At 37.1% G+C, this 19007-nt stretch overlaps 2 protein-coding genes across 2 annotated transcripts in view; one reads left to right on the top strand and one right to left on the bottom strand.

Moving 5' to 3' along the window:
• The window catches only part of LOC134755741 (dynein axonemal heavy chain 8), a 75157-nt gene extending 67921 nt beyond the window's left edge, over window positions 1–7236 (top strand). Inside the window, exons 80-92 of the mRNA XM_063692289.1 lie at window positions 264–383; window positions 738–798; window positions 937–1116; window positions 2181–2293; window positions 2443–2528; window positions 2801–3062; window positions 3444–3683; window positions 3964–4131; window positions 4507–4648; window positions 5407–5596; window positions 5942–6063; window positions 6283–6444; window positions 6784–7236. Coding sequence (XP_063548359.1) covers window positions 264–383; window positions 738–798; window positions 937–1116; window positions 2181–2293; window positions 2443–2528; window positions 2801–3062; window positions 3444–3683; window positions 3964–4131; window positions 4507–4648; window positions 5407–5596; window positions 5942–6063; window positions 6283–6444; window positions 6784–6909 — 1972 coding nt within the window. The 3' untranslated portion in view covers window positions 6910–7236. The remainder of the gene's footprint in view (window positions 1–263; window positions 384–737; window positions 799–936; window positions 1117–2180; window positions 2294–2442; window positions 2529–2800; window positions 3063–3443; window positions 3684–3963; window positions 4132–4506; window positions 4649–5406; window positions 5597–5941; window positions 6064–6282; window positions 6445–6783) is intronic.
• The window catches only part of LOC134755751 (uncharacterized), a 44815-nt gene continuing 33039 nt past the window's right edge, over window positions 7232–19007 (bottom strand). Inside the window, exons 2-5 of the mRNA XM_063692317.1 lie at window positions 15599–15824; window positions 11928–14831; window positions 11294–11411; window positions 7232–10775 (exon numbers count right to left, since the gene is read on the bottom strand). Coding sequence (XP_063548387.1) covers window positions 10712–10775; window positions 11294–11411; window positions 11928–14831; window positions 15599–15776 — 3264 coding nt within the window. The 5' untranslated portion in view covers window positions 15777–15824 and the 3' untranslated portion in view covers window positions 7232–10711. The remainder of the gene's footprint in view (window positions 10776–11293; window positions 11412–11927; window positions 14832–15598; window positions 15825–19007) is intronic.

The raw sequence follows: 19007 nt of genomic DNA on the forward strand, positions 1-19007 counted from the left end.
GATGACATGCGACTTTCAAACATGTGGTCATGGATTTCAATCCTTGCCATGGATTTTTATTTATTATTTATTACTGGTTAGATTATGTTGGTGTGTGATGCTATTTGAAAGTCAATATATAGATTATGTAGTACCCAACTCACTCTCGGCAAGTCCCCGTGACATGTTTACTGCGGGAAAAATCCTGTTACTGGTAACAGCTGCTGGTAACTTAGAAAATAAGTTAACAAGGGTCAGTAAAGGCGTTAAATATTGTGTTTCAGGTTCGATAAAGAGGCACCTGAAGAAGAAACTTTGCCCGATGGCTATCATACTCTAGATGTTTTCCGAAAGCTGTTAGTCGTTCGCTCCTGGAGCCCAGACAGGACTCTCGCGCAAAGTTTGTAAGTATTTTTTTAATTTACATAATTACATATTATCATCATCATCATCATCATCATCTTAGCCTTTGTCCCATGTCCTAGGGTTTGGGGTCGGCTCTCCGTATCATTTTGCGCCATTCTTCTCTGTTTTGCGTCATGTCAGGGCTTGCGCCTATCGTCCTTAAATCTTTCGACACTGTGCTCATCCATGTCGTAGGGGGCGGCCTCTGCCCCTTCTACTTTCAGGAATGTCATTTAGGGCTCTCTTAGTCATGTGGTGGTCGTCATAATTACATATTATCATGATATTATTTTATTAATCTACAATGAAGTATATTTTGTCTAACTAATGCAAGTATGTTTTTCCTATTTTAGAAAATATGTTGTATCGGCAATGGGTCAAAGATATTCAGAAGCTGTAATTGTTAATTACGAGGTATGTAACAAAGATCATTTTTAAACGTGACACTAGATTAGTATGTTAATTTGTTAGTCTCTGAAGTTGGGCAAGAAATTTTGGTCATTTGGTTTTGTAAAAACAACGTGATGATGTAATGAAGTTCTACGATTTCAGCATATGGTTTTGGAATCACGACCCCTGGTTCCATTGATAGGCTTTTTGGCCATGGGTTCAGACCCCACGCCGAACATTGAGGTGACAGCTAAGCGACTGGAGTGCGTTTGTTCCGCTATATCCATGGGCCAAGGACAGGAGGTTCATGCTAGGAAGCTGATAGAACGCGCCTTAAAGGAGGTAAACTTGACCTGTTTTTATGTAATTGCCAGTTACAATATATTTCATATGTTAAGAGTGTGAGAGAGCGTCTTTCCATTTCATGCTCAGGTTGTAGCAAACATTGAGCATAATGTCCCTTTTAAACATATGTATTTGTAGTTTGTACTACATTAGTTTGAAACAAAGATTCATTGATTGCATAAGATGTGTAAAGTCTAAGACAAATTCGTGCTTCGTATTGAACAGGTGACATAGATGGCGCTCTTCGACTCCGTAAATTTTGTGGTAGCTCTGTTTGTTAAATGTTGACGTTTAACAGTGACAGTGACTACAAAACATATCGTGCAGTAGTGCCACCTGTTGACTGTTAAATTAAATAAATGTATATGATTCTGTTTATCACTAAATTTGTCAAAGCTTATAGTATATGCTCTAAAGGTTGGAGCTCACCATAGAACTCTGCACCAGACCAGCCCGCAGCGCCGCTGCAACCCGACCCGCTCAGTATTCTTAGTAGAAAACTTCATACTGTAGCACACACATAGCTAAGCGGTGCGTTGACAACTCGCAGTAACCGCGCTTCCAACTGGTTGGTGCGCTTGCTTCTCGCCATCGTGCATCGACGTAGGGGGGCTACCGCGAACCCCGAAATTCGCAAATTGCGGGGATCTTTCTCTTTTACTCCAATGAACGCTAATTGGAGTGACAGATAAAGATGCCCGCAATTTGCGAACTTCGATTTTCGCGGTTATAACCCAGGAATGGCGCGATTACCGCCCGTGGCATCGCTGACACACAGGCGGCGCGCTGTCGCCCCGCCCCGCTGCAAGCGTGATGTCAAACAGCTGTTGCCGTGCCTACATGTCTGAGGCGTTGAGTTGCTTGACGTGCTTACGTATAAGTAGTAATGGTTAGTTGACGGCGAGGCGATGAGTTGGTGCGCCGCTGGTCTGGTGCCCAGCTTTTTGGTGTGCTCCAATCTTTAAACATCATAATTATTATGCACCGGGTAGCCAGCATCCACGAGTGCCAAACCCCTGGACCAATATTTTTTTATGACACTTACGTACATATCATTTCAGGGAATGTGGGTTTTATTACAAAACTGCCATTTGGGCTTGGAATACATGGTAGAAGTTATGGAGCAGTTTGCCGAGTTAGAAAAGGAACCGGAGAAGGTTAATGAGATTTTCAGGTATTTATTTTATAAATAAAAATTACTTAATGACAATAATGAGATATTTAGTAAAAATATTACTTTTATTTTTGTTATTGTCTTTTTTTATGTTTGAAAATACTGTAAAAGGATGCTATGATATTTATTTATTAATTGTATATTTTCAGATTGTGGATCACCACTGAAGTTCATCCCAAATTTCCAATTACATTATTACAAATGTCTATTAAATACACTTGCGAACCTCCATCAGGTACGTTTCGTAAAGTAGAGAGGGCCACGGAAGTCACGTTTCAATCGTGAACGCTCGGCTCTGATGTCGTTAGTCGTTACTAATATGTCGTATGGTCGTCTGTGGGTTACATTGTTTAGAAAATACGAGTTAGTGCATAAATAACAATATCTTTGCCCAGAATCGCTTCTCGCTGCTGTGTAATCCGAAATCACTTGTATCGTTCTTATTCATTACAAGAAACTATGTGTTAATTTCCTTGACCTAGATTTTATTTAAATTTCTCCTAACAGGTATCAAGGCCGGTCTTATGAGAACATATGACTCAATGAGTCAGGATTTCCTCGACTACAGTGACAGCCCCTACTATTTGCCCTTAATCTACACCATATCGTTCTTACATACCGTAGTGCAAGAGAGACGTAAATTCGGTCCCCTCGGTTGGAACATACCTTATGAATTCAATTCAGCGGATTGGTTGGCATCTTGCATGTTTGTACAGAATCACTTAGATGGGTTGGAGCAAGGCGAATATATTAGTTGGACAACAGTGCGGTGAGTGTAGAGCAAACGATAACTTTTTGATTATGCTCTATGATCTTTAATGGAGTGATTATTATAAAAAGTTACTCGTCAGTTTTGATTTATGAAACATGGAGATCTCAACACAGGATAACTTATTTTTTTAAAGGTTAAATTTATTGTTCAGTTTAAGGAGTTACAAATTTATTACATGTTTTGTTTTGCAGTAGTAGTAATCACTTTATTGTACACAACACAGGTTTACAAAATAAATTACAGTAATGGAAGTACAAAGGCGAATGTTTGTTTGTGGTATTATTAATATTAATCTAGATGACTGTCTATGCGATTTTATATTATACCCCTTACTTATGTAAGGTAACTTGAGCCCCATAATTTCAATAATTATTTTAGGTATATGGTATCAGCGGTGCAATACGGCGGTCGAGTGACTGACGATTACGACAATCGTCTCCTTGTTACCTTCTGCCGCGTCTGGTTCACCGACCAACTCTTCACTGAAGATTTCCAGTTCTACAAGGGCTATGGAATCATGAAGTTTAAGAATATTCCGGAATACCTCGAGGAGATTGAAAAGATGAAGACGGTTGATCCGCCCCAAGCATACGGACTGCATACAAACGCTGATATTACGTAATTATTACTTAGGCTTCCGTCCAGCGGAGAGAAGCGAGCGAAAAAGAGCGAGTTTTCTGCTGGCGTGTATTTTGTTCTGTGATTTATTTTCTACGTTCATTTCTTGTGCGAGAAAAAAGTCGCTATTATTCGCTCTTTACCGTTAGTCGAACATCTGTGTTTTTCTTGTTAATCGCTTAAGTTAATTTTTAGACCTGTAACTTTAATGCATTTTACGTTAGTTTAAGTTTATGCTTCACATTTCTTACTATTATTATATTGAATGCAATCATTATAGTTACCAACGAAGCAAGACTCAGACTCTCCTGGATACAATTTTGTCAATCCAACCCAAAGAATCGGGTGGCGGTGGCGGGGAATCTCGAGAAGCATCAGTGTACAGACAATCCAAAGAAATGCTGGAAAAGATTCCCCCGAATTTCGATCCTTTCCAAGTAAAAGAGAGGTATCTGTGCCGTTTTTATCTGAGTGGGCTTTACTTTCTTTTTTCATATTTTAGTACAAAATATCTTTTACAGTTCGAACTTTGCTGCCCATATAAACCTTTTTTTTAACACTAACGTTAGGAACTAGCTGTTGTTATCTAATTTAAATGCTATAAATATATCATACAAAAAAAATCACTTAAAAGTCTATCCTACCAGCTAACGCAACTTTGCCTGCCGATTTCAAATAATAAAGAGTGCCTTTCAGAGCGTGGTAAAATAATTCATATAATAACTTTCCATTGTGCGTTAGTTAAAATATTCTTTATTAAACACTATAACTACCTATCCAAAATTCTGAATGCTGTTTTCGTGATAAAAACTTTGTTTTACAGGTTAAGGATAATGGGCCAGTATAATTCAATGGTCATTTTCCTTCGACAAGAAATCGACCGAATGCAAAAAGTTATTGGCTTGGTGCGAACTACTTTAAAAGATTTACTCCTGGCTATTGACGGCACTATTATTATGAATGAGGTAAAATGTGACATGCTATAATTCAATTTAAAACAAGAACAAACTTAAGTATTTTTTATTTCATAAAATAAACTGAAATCCTTATTTACTTTTGCTTTAAAAAAAATCCAGTTTTAGGGTTCCGTAGTCAACAAGGAACCCTTAAAGTTTCACCATGTCTGCCTGTCCGTCTGCAGCTTAGCTCACTGAGCGTTAGTGCTAGAAAGCTGCAATTTGGTATGAGTAAGAATATAAATTAATCACGGTGACAGAGGTTAAATAAAAACTTTAAAACAATGAGGGTACCTCCCCTACACATAGTGGGGATGAAGTATTTTTCGCTTTAATTTTTTTTAAAGGGGTCTTCAAGAACCATTTTCTTCAAAATTTCAAAAGTAGAACAGTAGGAGGTTCTAAATTCGCATGTATGTTTTTTGTTATTTTTTTATTTATTATTTTTTTCATTTGTCTACCGATTTGGGAATAGTAGATTGTGTTAAATTGACATATTTACGGCAAGGGCGTACATTGAATCCTAAACGAAGCGAAGGATTCTAAAGTAGAATCCAGAGTGTAGTGAGGGATTCAAGTGTGTTACGTCCAAGATGGAAATAATTTTGCTACCATGTGACACATACTGCTTTCCACATATATATACTTTGATTCATGATACGGCAGCTGATATTGTTTTCTCATGTTAACAGTGTCCTTTAACATTGAAAGTTAAAGACTGTTTTTGTCTGCGACCCACCTTCACCGCAGTAACCCTATTTTCTCAGGCGCTGCGCAATTCCCTAGACAGCATTTACGACGCGAAAGTGCCAGTGATCTGGCTGAAAAGTTCATGGTCGTCGTCCACTCTCGGTTTCTGGTTTACGGAGTTTTTGGAGCGCAACATTCAGTTCTCAACTTGGTGCTTCATAGCAAGGCCCAACTCTTTTTGGATGACTGGATTCTTCAATCCGCAAGGTTTGAACAAGAATAAAGGCGCGAAGCTTAATGCAGATAGCACCGCAATCGTTTAAGTAAACATGTCATTAAGTAAATAAATATGCCAAGTCCAAAGATATATAACTTCTGTGGATTTCTAAATTGTTATATGCCAACAGGACGCATAAAACACTTTTCAAAAAATCGCACGGTTTACAGGCTCTTATAATGATAATGAGCTTTGAATATTATTATTATCTTTATATATTATTTTACAAATAAGGTAATATTTAATGATGATTTGGCCAAATTGTTGGAAGTAGAAGGCATTTATTTCATCTACTAGGTAAAGTAGTGTGATGTAAGGTTTTTATTGTTTAATAGGCTTTCTTACGGCGATGAGACAAGAAGTAACTAGAGCCCACAAAGGTTGGGCTTTGGACATGGTCGCTTTACATAACGATGTCACCAAGTTTATTTTAGAAGACGTGAAAGCTCCTCCACCTGTAAGTAATATTTTAAATTGGTTGATGCTCAATGTTTGAATTATCTCTTTTATCAGTTGTTTAGTTATATTGTCCTGACTCAGTGATTCGATTTAACTCGTACTCGTAGTAGGTAAATCTGTTCCAATCTTTGTATAGGTATTTTTGACTGTTAACCAAACTTTACCTTAGCGCTGATCTGTGCTTTAATTTTATTTAATATGGGTGTTCGTCTTTTAGGAAGGCGTGTATGTCCACGGCCTGTTTCTAGACGGAGCGAGCTGGGACCGACGGAACCTCCGTCTTTGTGAGTCTACGCTAAAAGTTCTCTACACAGCCGTGCCAGTAATACATGTGTATGCGATTAATTCTACTGCCCCAAAGGACCCCAAATTATATACGGTAAGCTCTATAGTTAATGAGTTTTCAAGTATTTACTAATGCACAACTGCACATTACATTATTATAATTTACTACGTCCCTGAAAGGATAGGCAATACGTATATTATTAACTTAATAGGTTAGGTTGAAATAAACTTGAAACCTTGCATCAACAATGACAGTCTGGTAAAAACTGTATGTTTCTAAAAACTTTATGTACATAATTTATATTTGTTAATCCGGGTGATTTACTTATTTAGGTTTACGTTTGCAATAAGAACGAGTATTAAGGAAATATGACGCCGCGCAAATACTTAGGCGGCTAAGGTTTTGGATTAAATTTTCCCGTGCATATTACAGTGTCCCGTATACAAGAAACCAGTACGTACCGGACTGACATTTATCACGCCACTATGGCTGCCGACGATCAAAAACCCCGACCACTGGGTACTGCGCGGAGTTGCCATACTGTGTGATATAAAATAAAAAACTGACACGTCTGGTAAAACACATTGTCCTACTGAAATACCTACAGTATTCCTGTCAGCCTCGCTTCTTACTAAAGAAACCGTAAAAATTAAGGAAGAAATGCTGCATTATTGCTTTTTTTTTAAGAGCCCCATAAATATAGGTAGCCTATCTGTAAGAAAGGTACATGTAATGAAATAAAGATATATTATGAGAATTTTACCCTTTAAAATGTTATTTTTATAATAATTTATGCGGCTCTTAATAAGGTTGTTGAAAGTGTAATGGAAACTGTTCATTTTATATATTTTATGCGTTTTCATAAATAATATTGTCAGAATTATTTCGAATTGTTTTATTTCGATAGGAATGAAGCCATAAGTATATAATCATTTAAATTCTTTACAAACGTTGTTTACTGGAAAAGTTATTATACAAATCAATACTGTACACGGTACGTAAGTAGTAAATATTACATAACAATTGGATCAGTCAGATTGTTTGATAGGTACTTATTTATCTATTGGCAACGTTCTGCAAAATACCTGGTTTGACTTTATTCTACGGCCACTACATCGTGGTTTGGCGAAGATTTTACATAAATGGTGCATTGTATATCATTAAATGTAAATTCGTCGAACTTATTTCATGTCGAAAAATGTTGAATTTATTCCATGATTAGCCCTTTAAGCGAGGCGTAGACTAGCAAGAACTTGCATGCAATTTACGTTACATTGCCGACTACTAAGGTAAACTGCATTCAAAAGTTTGATCAAATGCCGCAATGTTATGTAAATTGCATGCAAGTTCTTGCTAGTCTAAACCTCGGTTTAGACTTCAGTCCTCCTTCCGATAGTCTAATCGGGTTAAGGGCCAGGTTTGTCCAAGCTGATTTGGTATTCTTAATTTGGATTTATATTAAGAGAAATTCAAATAATATAGTGTTTCGTTTTTCTTATTGGACAATACAATTCATAGCGTACTTGAGAATACAAAGCAATTGTTTTGTTTACCTCAGAACATGGAAATGACCACGTAGTAAACTAGGTACCTGAGAATGGAGACCTGAGGTCGGGTAGACGCCAGGGGTGGCCCAAAGACCTATTATTTGAATTGTTAATAGAGATAGAGTCGATTATCCTTTGGACCTTTAAGATGATTCTAACGACTTTTTTACTATACGTGGTCATTTCTGTGTTTACTGGTAAACCTAACAATTGCTTTGAATTGAAAGTCACTAGTTAATTTACAACTTTAATAGATTTTATACGATTAAATAAAGTTCGTTCGATGAATATTCAAATCAAAAATATCACACAGTAGCATAGTCTCTTGACGACCGGCGTCCTACTCGTAAGTATAATAGTTAACTTTAAAGTTTTAAACTGGAAAATTTTGACTTAGTCGTCAGGAGGCTAGGCACATTTTGTCAAGAAAACTTTAGAAGTATGTGATGCACCAGCACTAATATTCACCGAAACCACAGGGTAGGCATAAAGTTTCAGCTGTATTACTTTGGGTAGCTATTTTGCAATGGCCTGCGCAATGTAATAATAATTTTGCAACAACAGGTACTTATGCACAATTACGCTTGAAGAGCATAGCGTGGTGGTGTTTTACTATTAATAGGAACAACCAGCTTTACTAGAGCTCTCCTAAAAACTTCAAACTGTATCTGAATTACAATAAAGGGTGAGGATAGGTATATACTTATTTGAACAATTGACATTTTAACAATTTAATTGGACGGAGCTAATCGGTGTTTTGTGTAAAAACTGTAAACAAAACAAATCGTTACATATTTATTAAACCTACGTTTAGAAGCACGTTGTAATATGGATGGAAGCATCGTCGTATTAGGTTGATTTTTACACTAAGTTTGACCTACATTATTTATTTAAAAAAAAATATATCGTCAGTTTAGTCTCGTATCGTAGTTTTATATCGTTTCGAAAAAAAAAATAGCAGGCTAAGTAATCGGTGTATTCACTAGGTCTTGTAAATAAGAAACTACATATGGTGCTACTTTCTCGCAATAGTGCGTAAAAGAACAATTTTCGTGCATATGTCGAAAGTTTAAAGGGCCATATGTACTGTAAAACGTTGTGCGATACACGTGCGAATACGTAATTCTTGCGGTCGTGTTTTAATTTATCGCCACTCGTTTCGAATTTCCTCTTTTCCGCACTTGTATCGTTTAACTATTGTGCAGTTATCTAAATTGCAACTTCAACATTGTAGTAGGTAACATGAGTAGGTAGTTTAGAATTGGACTGTCAAGTTTTATCTGGTCAGCTGACGTGACTAAAATTAAGACGATATAGTATACAAAATTCAGAAGTTCTTATGTGTCCTTAGTTTTCAATGTGCCAGTATTTCGTCAGGTGACAACCAAAACTCACTAATTACCACCACAAGTTTTTAGCCATAGTGAACCTTGTTTTTGTTAAATTATTTTTTAGTAATTACTAATTAGTGAGTTTTGGTTGTCACTTGACTAAAATTTAACTTTTAATTATTATTAATGAAACCTCGCCGCCACGTCAATGAAGTAATAAAGTGTCATCAACGCCAAGCCACTAATTGCACGTAAACAACCAGTACCTATAACATATCAAAGTAGTGGCATGTGGGGCACGAAATATACAGACTTTATATCAAATCAATGGCGGCAAAAAGATTAAAGTCATTCACACATTTTACTAGAGTCGGACCAAATTGACTGTACGAACTTTGCAATGAAAAAGTTTGGAGTGTCATCATACACGTCATATTTCTATGAAACTATGACGTGCATTGCGACACGCCCACACTTTGTCACGTTAAAGTCGGTAACAGAGCTTATATGAAATATTATGTCTAACTTTGGTAGTATTTAAGGTGCCTACTCAAATTAAAAAAGATCAGTCTATAATAAGAAATATCGTGTACATGTAACGTTAGTATACATTATTTAAAATACAAAAGGCTCCTGATGGATACAAAGCAAATCAATGAACATCCACGTATCATGGTTGCTCTTTGCATAGATACACTAAAAAAAACATTAATTATCACAACAGCTACATATTCATTCAATATTCATTCTTACTTGCATGGTGTACACCTATCGGTTTCAACGAGATCTAGCTTGCCTAACAAAACAATATAACGAAAAAAATACACGTACAAATTACGAAATTCTATAGGTAGTAGTTTTTCATAAACATTAAACATAAATACAGTCTTATTGTAGGCCTTCGACTATATTTAGTCCTATAACAATACTTTGCATTAATGCTGTATGAATTCAACATATTATTTACAATCAACATTCCGTAATATGTATAATAAAATGATATAAAATCTATTTACTAAACTATGCATAGCTACATAAAAGCTTACACGGACATCATACACATCGCAGTTATAATACGTGTTTCGTTGGAGAGTAGAAACTGAAATATTTAACGTTTAACAACGAGAGACTTAAAAGATAATATTATAGGTACTAAACATAATAAGTATTAACTATGTAGTACATATAGTATGGCGACTACGTCGCAAAAGTAGATTCAACTCTGTGTCAAAACAAGTCATTGATAATATTACAGTACAATGATTGTTATAACATTTAGCGTCTTGTGTACAATACTACGCGTTAAACACAATTATTATAAGAGACACTTTTCGAAATACTATTTGATTGTTATTGCAGAAAATAGTATTTCTACATGACTGCAGTTAGTTGTGTGTATAAAAAAGTATTGCACACTATTAATCAAAATTCCTACAAACTTTGTTTTTATCGCGGTTCTAATTTTATTCATCTGCCAAATATTCACTCCTTTAGATTGTCGCAGCGGAAATTACCCAGAGGTTCCACAGATCTTGACCTAGGTGCTCTGAAACAAATTTTAAACCATACATTAGTTTTTTGTAAACCTTTCTCCAACTCTTGACTGGTTAAAACGTCGATTTAAAAAAAAACGCATTCGATAATGTTTATGGTTCGCGCTCTTAACTTTTACCACGTAGCTCTTGTTCGTAACTTTTACATCCATTTATGTACATATGTTAATAATTTTAAAGGCCCGTTTACGTATCGTACGTAAACGGGCCTTTAAAACGAAAATGCTTTTAAAATGAAATAGCTCCATATTTAAGAGTAGGTTAGTTAGTATAATATTGAAACCAATTACAGTATCTATAATTAAATACATGAAAAACAAAGGACGAATTCAACTTTTAACGCATAAAGTGGTAGAAATTTTGCAGGTGTCGGTGAAAAATAGAAAAATACTCCAAATTTTCTCTTAAATGTTCCATAATTGGTGCCGTTACTATAGTAGTTAGTTTGATAAACATATGAGCATATGACGTACAAATATATATTTTCAAAAAAATCAAAATTCATCATTACCTTCTTCTTGAAAGCGTCAGTTCAATTTTTCCTTCTTTAACTTGTTTGAAAAGCGATATGGCCCCTGCATGGCTCAGTCCACGGGTTGGCACATTATTGACTGACAAGATTTCGTCACCTGTAATGCAAAAATATGAGCACTTTAAAGTATCGAGTAGAAATTTCGTGACAGACAGATGAGTTATAGGAAACGGGAAGGTTCGTAACCGTCACACTGAACACACACAATCAAACAATGTCAGTCAAAGACGTCATGTACTCTGCTCATTTCAAGTAACGATATAGTTTAATTAAAGAGGTTTATAAATGATGTGGTTAATTGTTTATGAAAATACTATTTGAAATCAATTATAATTCAAATGTATGGACCTAGTCTGAAATAAAAAATATTCATTCATTATTTCATTCATTATTTGTCATTCAGATGAACAATTATACAAACATCACCTGTGCAAAATTACGTCATTTTTACGTCATCCGCATGAAATGTTCGAGCCCTGGTGATCTATAATTTTAACTAATAGGTTAAAAAAGGAAATAGTTTGATAAGGAAATCTTATCAAACATTTTCTATGTATGTTTGTATGTATGATTATATTACTAAACAAAAGTGTAATGTTATCATTATAATTACCTTCAAAGATAGTCCCCTTATCAGCACCTTGTCCGTTAGGAAAGACAGTTTTCACGAAAATTCCCATTTGTCCTTTCGGGGAATCGGTCCCTCCAACAATACTAAATCCCAAACTTTTATGACCAGGTCCTTTCCAGAATTCTGCGATGTGCAAAGAATTGTTCGAATAAATACCACTTTGGTGACCCTCATTCTGCATTAATGCGTGTTCTTGCTGACGAGACACATGACCATGGCTTGGAGAGCACCGTTGAGAACCAATCCTATTGAAAAATCTGCTTCTGTTGCTACTTCTCAGAAGTTGTTCAGGAATGCTTTCAAATGATCGGTTTTGGTATAATCTTGGGACATGTTTTATGTAATGGGGTGATTTTTCCTTTATCTCATTTGTTGTGTTTTCAGTACTTGTTGAATACTGCTCGACCATAGGAGGCGGCCTTGAATGGTGAAGAGAAATAGGTCTATAATTATTTGAATGTCTGTTTCTTGGTGTTGGTGAAGATCTCATTGATATTTCGATATTTGTAATATTTTGCAGTGTGGCTGATGGTGCCGGATAAGCTCTCTCTAATAATTTTTCGTCATCACTCTTTTGATTTAGTTGAATTGAAGGACTATTGTTTCCTAGAACTCCTGTTTCTCGTCGTCGAGTACTATGGTGGAAATTATTGGTAGTGCTATTGGTACCACTTCCATAATTACTGTAAAATTGGTTTTCACTAGGAAAATGAGTTTCAATGGTTATTTGATTTGAAGCCGTGGGTTTATGAACGGTTTCCGAAATTATATCAGGCGGAACGTTAGATGTCGAAGGTGCTATCACATTTTGATCGCTAGTATTTCTGTTTATTATCCGACTCAATGTTACTGGAGTAATTTCATCATGGGCCATAACAAGATCAACTTGGTATTTTTGTGCTCCTTCTTGGCAATTTGCTTCCGTTGAACATGAGTTAACAATATGCTGCACTTCTTTTAGTGATGATAAACCTCTTAAAACTTTTCCATTGACATTAACTATTTCATCACCGATCCTTAGTCTTCCATCCCTATGCGCTATGCCATCAAAATCTAGTTTTACCACAATATAACGTATCTCAAAATTAGATCCACTGCTATCGAAGTCTACTCTGTGTTGCGTTAAATAAACTCCGAGACTTTCATCTAACCTTGATTTTATTAATCTTAACTTTCTGAATCGCTTTGTACATGGTCCCCGTCCAAAAATATCAGTTTCTGGTACAGGAATGCTGGGGCCTTCATTATCCACTGGTGGTATTAAAGTACTGAGATTGGGATTAGAGGAATGTTCTACTGGCAATACTTGGGAATGAAGTAATTTAATTTTTCGTGTTTCCACACGTTCGTCTAGTGTGATAGTTTTATAAACGAAAGGTATTTTTTTGTTTAATGTCTTTTTTGGCAGTGGCGGTGGTTTAGCATCATTATAATCTAAAACATGTAATGGATTATTGGGATACTTATGAAACTGTTCCCTGTTATTGTTAATATATTCATAAGGTATGCTTTTTTCTATTGGCAATAAAGCACATGGTGTAGAACTCCGTCTAGCAGGAACATGTACTCTACTCACGTTGATTTTATGGTTTAAGCTCAATTGTCTCGAAAAACTACCGTGCGTTACATCTGCAGTAGTATCAATTGGTTCCGCTCGCACAGTACCTGGTGATATATGACTCGAGTATCCTGGCGGTGAGTGGTTGCTATGTTCATCTGTAGGACGTCCATCGCTGTCATAGCCAGACTCATTTGAACTAACATAGTTGCTTAGTCGATGAGTCTGAAGAATCTCAGTACTTTCTGGCCCGAGATGTATACTTTGAGACGATGTCATAAGTTCAGTTTTTATGTCTCTTACGGACCCTAAATACGGACCATAGTCATACACTGGTAAACTGTTTCGGTTTCTCGGTATAAGCATTGGATCGTAATCTAAAGGCGGTCTATGCGATATCATCGACGAACGTCGGTGAACGTCTTCGACACGCCGTGCGGGGTACGTGCCATCGATTTCATTGATACTTCTCATAGAACTTCTATTGAAATCAGAGTATTCATTTCTTAAGGCAGCATTAAGCATCATGTCTTCATGAACCGATATGCTATCGTTGCTTTGATATCGTTCCTCGGAGCGAGAATTGGAAAGAAATAGTCTGTCTTTGCGAAATTTTGGTGATTTTCTATCTATTCTTTCGGAGTAACTTTGCCTTATGCTGCTTGTTCGTTGTGATGCCATACTGTTTTCTTCGGGTAAAACCGATAATTTAGACCTTAAAAAGGCATACGGAAAGTTTGGTTTTTTACACATACCATTACCTTGTCCTTCAAGATTAGGGATATTATCACAACTAATGGCCTTTGATGAATTCACTAACGCATCTTCAGTTAAAATATTATTATTCTTTGAAGGAGATTTTTTAATTTCGCTATCAGCGTTCTGTAAATCAATATCATCAGATGGATCATCAGCCTTAACATACGTAGATAGATGTGAAGTGGAACAGCTTCGATAAAGTGTAGGTCCACTTGCCACCGGATAACTGTTTTCGGATGTTTTATGGATATTTAGTGTTTGGGACCTAGATGAGTTTAACATTCCCGTTGAACCCATTCTATGGAAGAAATATTTGAATGGGCTAGGCGATCGGTCTCGGGATCCGCTTCTAATGGAATCAGTGTCGTTATCCCTTTTTAGGGAAGTAGTTTCAGAACTGCTCCGTTCCATTTTCCATTGCTGCTTTTTCTTGAACTGGCCAGATATGCTCCTCGGGGACTCTTCATTGAAGCTTTCATTACTAAGTTGTTCTTGTGAAGCTTCTTTTGCGTCAGGTTTTCTCAGCATGTCAAGTTTTTTTCCCATACGACGACCCCACGTTGCGAACACTGGAAAGTAAAGAAAATATAAATGAATATTCATTAGACATTAAAAACATATTCTGGTTTAATAAGGTAGGTATGTAACAAGATGTCACAGTCGGATCACCAGTCGTTGAGAATCGACTGTGTAAAGATCTGTCAGATTACCTATCATAGTTTCTACATCTAGTATTTGACGACATCTCATATTTGGTTACAGCACTTTTATGTAATCATAAATTATGTAGGTACTTTAAATACTTAGAAACTTATCATATAACGTAATTTTTTATTATTAAGCTGCATGTGCTTCGTTCCTCGGAAGAGGCACGTAGGAACTATCGTAACACAGTACAGCAACTTTGTCAGTAGAAAAAGGCGGCAAAAACGGCTGGACGGTTTTTGCCATATAAGTAAGGTGTTGAATTCGTCAGAACAGAATTGTGATAGTGACATGGGCTATATAGATTTTGAGAATTGCACCCTCAAATAAAAAAGGGGGGGTTGTTTTTCTTTTCATAACATTGGAATATGGGTATCAAATGAAAATACCATTTCAAAAATATATGTATCATATCCATAAATTAAACTAAAAAGTATGATTTATAATTTTAAGCATTCGGGTTTTTTGTTTTTGACTTGTCTACTGACTCATCATAATTTAAGAGCATTGCTCTTGGCGTCGGAGTATGCGCCAGTTTTCGCGGTCCTCGGCCAGGTTCTTTAGGTCCCTGTAAGACACGACATTTGCTTTTGCTTTTCTATTGTGTTTCAGTATAAATTATATAGCGCACCTTTCTTCATTTCCCTAACGTCGTCCTCCATGACCATAGCCGGTAGTGCCGTGACTAGGGTGAAGTCGTGCGGGCGGGGTCCAGCGCCAGCGGCGTCTCGGCACGGAGACGGCGCCGGCGTCGCTGCGGCTCGCGGCCCGGTCACTTCCCTGCGCTTCGGCCCTCGGAAGAGGCGCATGACGACCGTTTACGAGTACATCGCGTCGCACCGCACGCGCTCACTGCTCTGTGAAAGGAGACGGTGTCTGTTAATGTGTTGTTGTTAAATAATTTAGTATTGGTTAGCGCATTGTTACTGGTTAATTCTCAATACAACTTGAGACTCCGGTGCCGTTAAAAGATGTAATCGGTAGATGTTGCTTTACGCCACCCCAAAGGCGTGTATACATAAGGGAAGGTAAGAAAAGATTTGCGAGGTTCTGGTAGGCTGCCGTAGCTAAACTGGTTAAGAGCAATGCACGGATTACAGATGTTGCGGGTTCAAGTCCTGCCGGAAGTGTAAAATTTTTCCATCTTTTCCTTTAATAAAAATTAATGCTAATGCTTTGAAGCGCTCTGAAATCATTCAGGCGGTCGCTTGAACTAAACCGTTATCGTTAAAACGTAGGCTATTTTTAGTATGGGGAATTTCTAAGTTTACTACTGAGTAGCGTTGATTAGTCTGTCAAGTGTGAATGAGTTTTTTTTAAGAACTCTTAAATTGATAATCTCGGTTGTTATTAACAGTGATATTTTAAACATTCTACCTAACAGTCAAGTTGCCTACTGATTTCACAAATTCTCAACTATATTCATAGGTAGTCCAGGTTTCCCTACACTACACGGCAAAAAACTAGTATCTCATTCATAAATAATGCCATCCAATATACAGTTGAATGTGCTAAGATGAGGATAAATCATTTCTAAATCAAATCTTAAATCTACTATTTACAGCATTTGGATTGCGTTCGCTCTACAATGTTTATAAATAATTGTAAGTTGTTCAACCGCAGGACGTAGATTTTATGCATCCGTTCTCTACGGTAACTGATACTCATTACTTGATTACTATATATTTACTAGGTAATTGTAGTTGACTCATGCATAGCTTGAAACAACTTAATAGGGACGTACCTAGTTACCTTTTAAACCTTGTTAGTTGGCTGTTTTAAAAGATATAGCCTCTTGGTGCTTGTTTTTAAAAATAGATACTTAATTTCAATGTGATTTCTACTAAGAAGAGGGTTTTTAGGTAAGTAGGTAAATGATGTTTGTGTTACTTAAAATATATAATATTTTTTGTTTTTATACATTTGAATTTGTGTTTTTTATGTATGCCGTTCTGTGGCAAGCTAACGAGTATATAGCTAAAACAGCTTACGGCATGTACTTTATACATCATGTTAAAATTGGTACGAGTTGATTTTTAATCAGCATTCGCGTTTTAATTGCTTCTTTCAAATAAGACCTTACTAATTGTTTTTTTATACTAATATAACAAAATAAAAATTATAAGATCAGATTAAGTATGTTCCTAGAAACTTGGTAAAGTTATCCAGGCTTAAACTAGCCTTAAGGTCTCATTATACACTAAACAGGTCCAAGTGACTCATCTTAATGAGGCCCGGTAGTAATATAGCGGTCGGTAAGCGCCGGAAATCCATGAGACCCGCCACGCTCATACTATGCTAGATTTCATACCTGTTACAACAGACATGCCACTTATAAAAGTTATAAACCATCGATACGGATGCATAATTATTAGTGATGCATATACATGCATCACTAGTTCACTACACCTTATAAAACAAAGTCCTCCGCCGCGTCTATCTATCTGTATGTCTGTATGTTTGCGATAAACTCAAAAACTACTAAACGGGTTTTCAACTTTTCATGCAGTTTTCACCTATCAATATAGTGATTCTTGAGTAAGGTTTAGGTGTATAATTTGTTCAGGTGTTTGTTCGAGACAGTATTTCACTCCGGCCCACCGCCTATAGCTGTATAAAGCGCAGGTTCGCCCACACATGGAATACTGTTCTCATCTATGGGCAGGGGCACCCCAATACCAGCTTCTCCCTCTGGACCGCATCCAGCGAAGAGCGACTCAAATTGTCGACTGCCAGCGTATTTCGGAAAGGCTTGACTCCCTGGCGCTGCGTAGAGATGTGGCCTCGCTCTGCATCTTCTATCGCGTGTATAACGGGGAGTGCTCCGAGGAATTGTTCGGATTAATCCCTGCCGCTTCTTTTCGCCATCGTCCTACGCGACAACATTACCATCCTCACCACTTAGATGGTTGGCAGTCCACAACTGTGCGTTTCTCTAGAAACTTCCTGCCTCGCACAGCTAAACTGTGGAATGAACTGTCGCCTGCGGTATTTTCGGACCGATATGACCTTCAAACCTTCAAGAAAAGAGCGTATTCCCATCTTAAAGGCCGGCAACGCACTTACAACCCCTCTGGTGTTGCGGGTGTCCATGGGCGGCGGTAATCGCTTACCATCAGGTGATCCGTCTGCTCGTTTGCCTCCTATTTCATAAAAAAAAAAGGTTTTGTGTAAACCGTGCGAAGCTGGGGCGGGTCGATAGTATATAGATATAACAGGAAAGTGTAGTAGTTATAAAAAGGACATTGCTTTCTTCACCCCTGGTTCTTTCAACTTCTTCAGCGGTTGGTAGTTATACTAGTTGACTATTTTGCTCTTTGTCGCTACGTTTGTCGCTTAGGACAGCGGAAAGATGACTATCAGACATGACGTATGTCGAAATTGTCCACCCTCGCCAACAATTTTTAATATTTACCTTCATATTTTCGACTAAATTCAAAATTGATGTGGAAAATTAAATTTATTTGGGAAAATGTAAACGTAGATAGTGTTGCGAGTGGCGAACAGTGGCTAGAAATAATCTGTGATAATATACCAGTAGCCGTCCACGACCTGTTCTTGACAACTATTCCTCAGACCAGTCCAAGGTCTAATAATTAGGAGATAAATATAGCGTGGATAAATATCAATTACGTAAACGTTAAGAGGGAACTTTGTTGGCGTTTATGTAGCTAAGCCATATTTGATCTGAGGAGTAAATTGCTAATTGGTATATAAAATATCTAGAATCTAGAACCCAGAATTGGTAATCCCATAATTGTATTACACAATCTAACTCCCCCTCCCCTGTATAATATAAGTAGGTACAATGAGACTGATATCGCTATTAATTTATTAATATCTGGGAGACCGAGCTTTGCTCGGAAAACATTTAAAAGTAAAAAATGCACATTTTCTGAGAGATAAGACCTAGCTAGGGTGCCGCCAGCAGCGGGGCAGGGCCCACAAGCTGCCGGTGGTCAGGGCCGCAGAGAGAGGAACCGGTGGACTTTCCGCACCGTGTCCAAGATCACCGCCTTCTGCATCTGACCCTTATTATT

Source organism: Cydia strobilella, chromosome 3 (genome assembly GCF_947568885.1).
Source record: "Cydia strobilella chromosome 3, ilCydStro3.1, whole genome shotgun sequence".
Taxonomy (NCBI): Eukaryota; Metazoa; Arthropoda; class Insecta; order Lepidoptera; family Tortricidae; genus Cydia; species Cydia strobilella.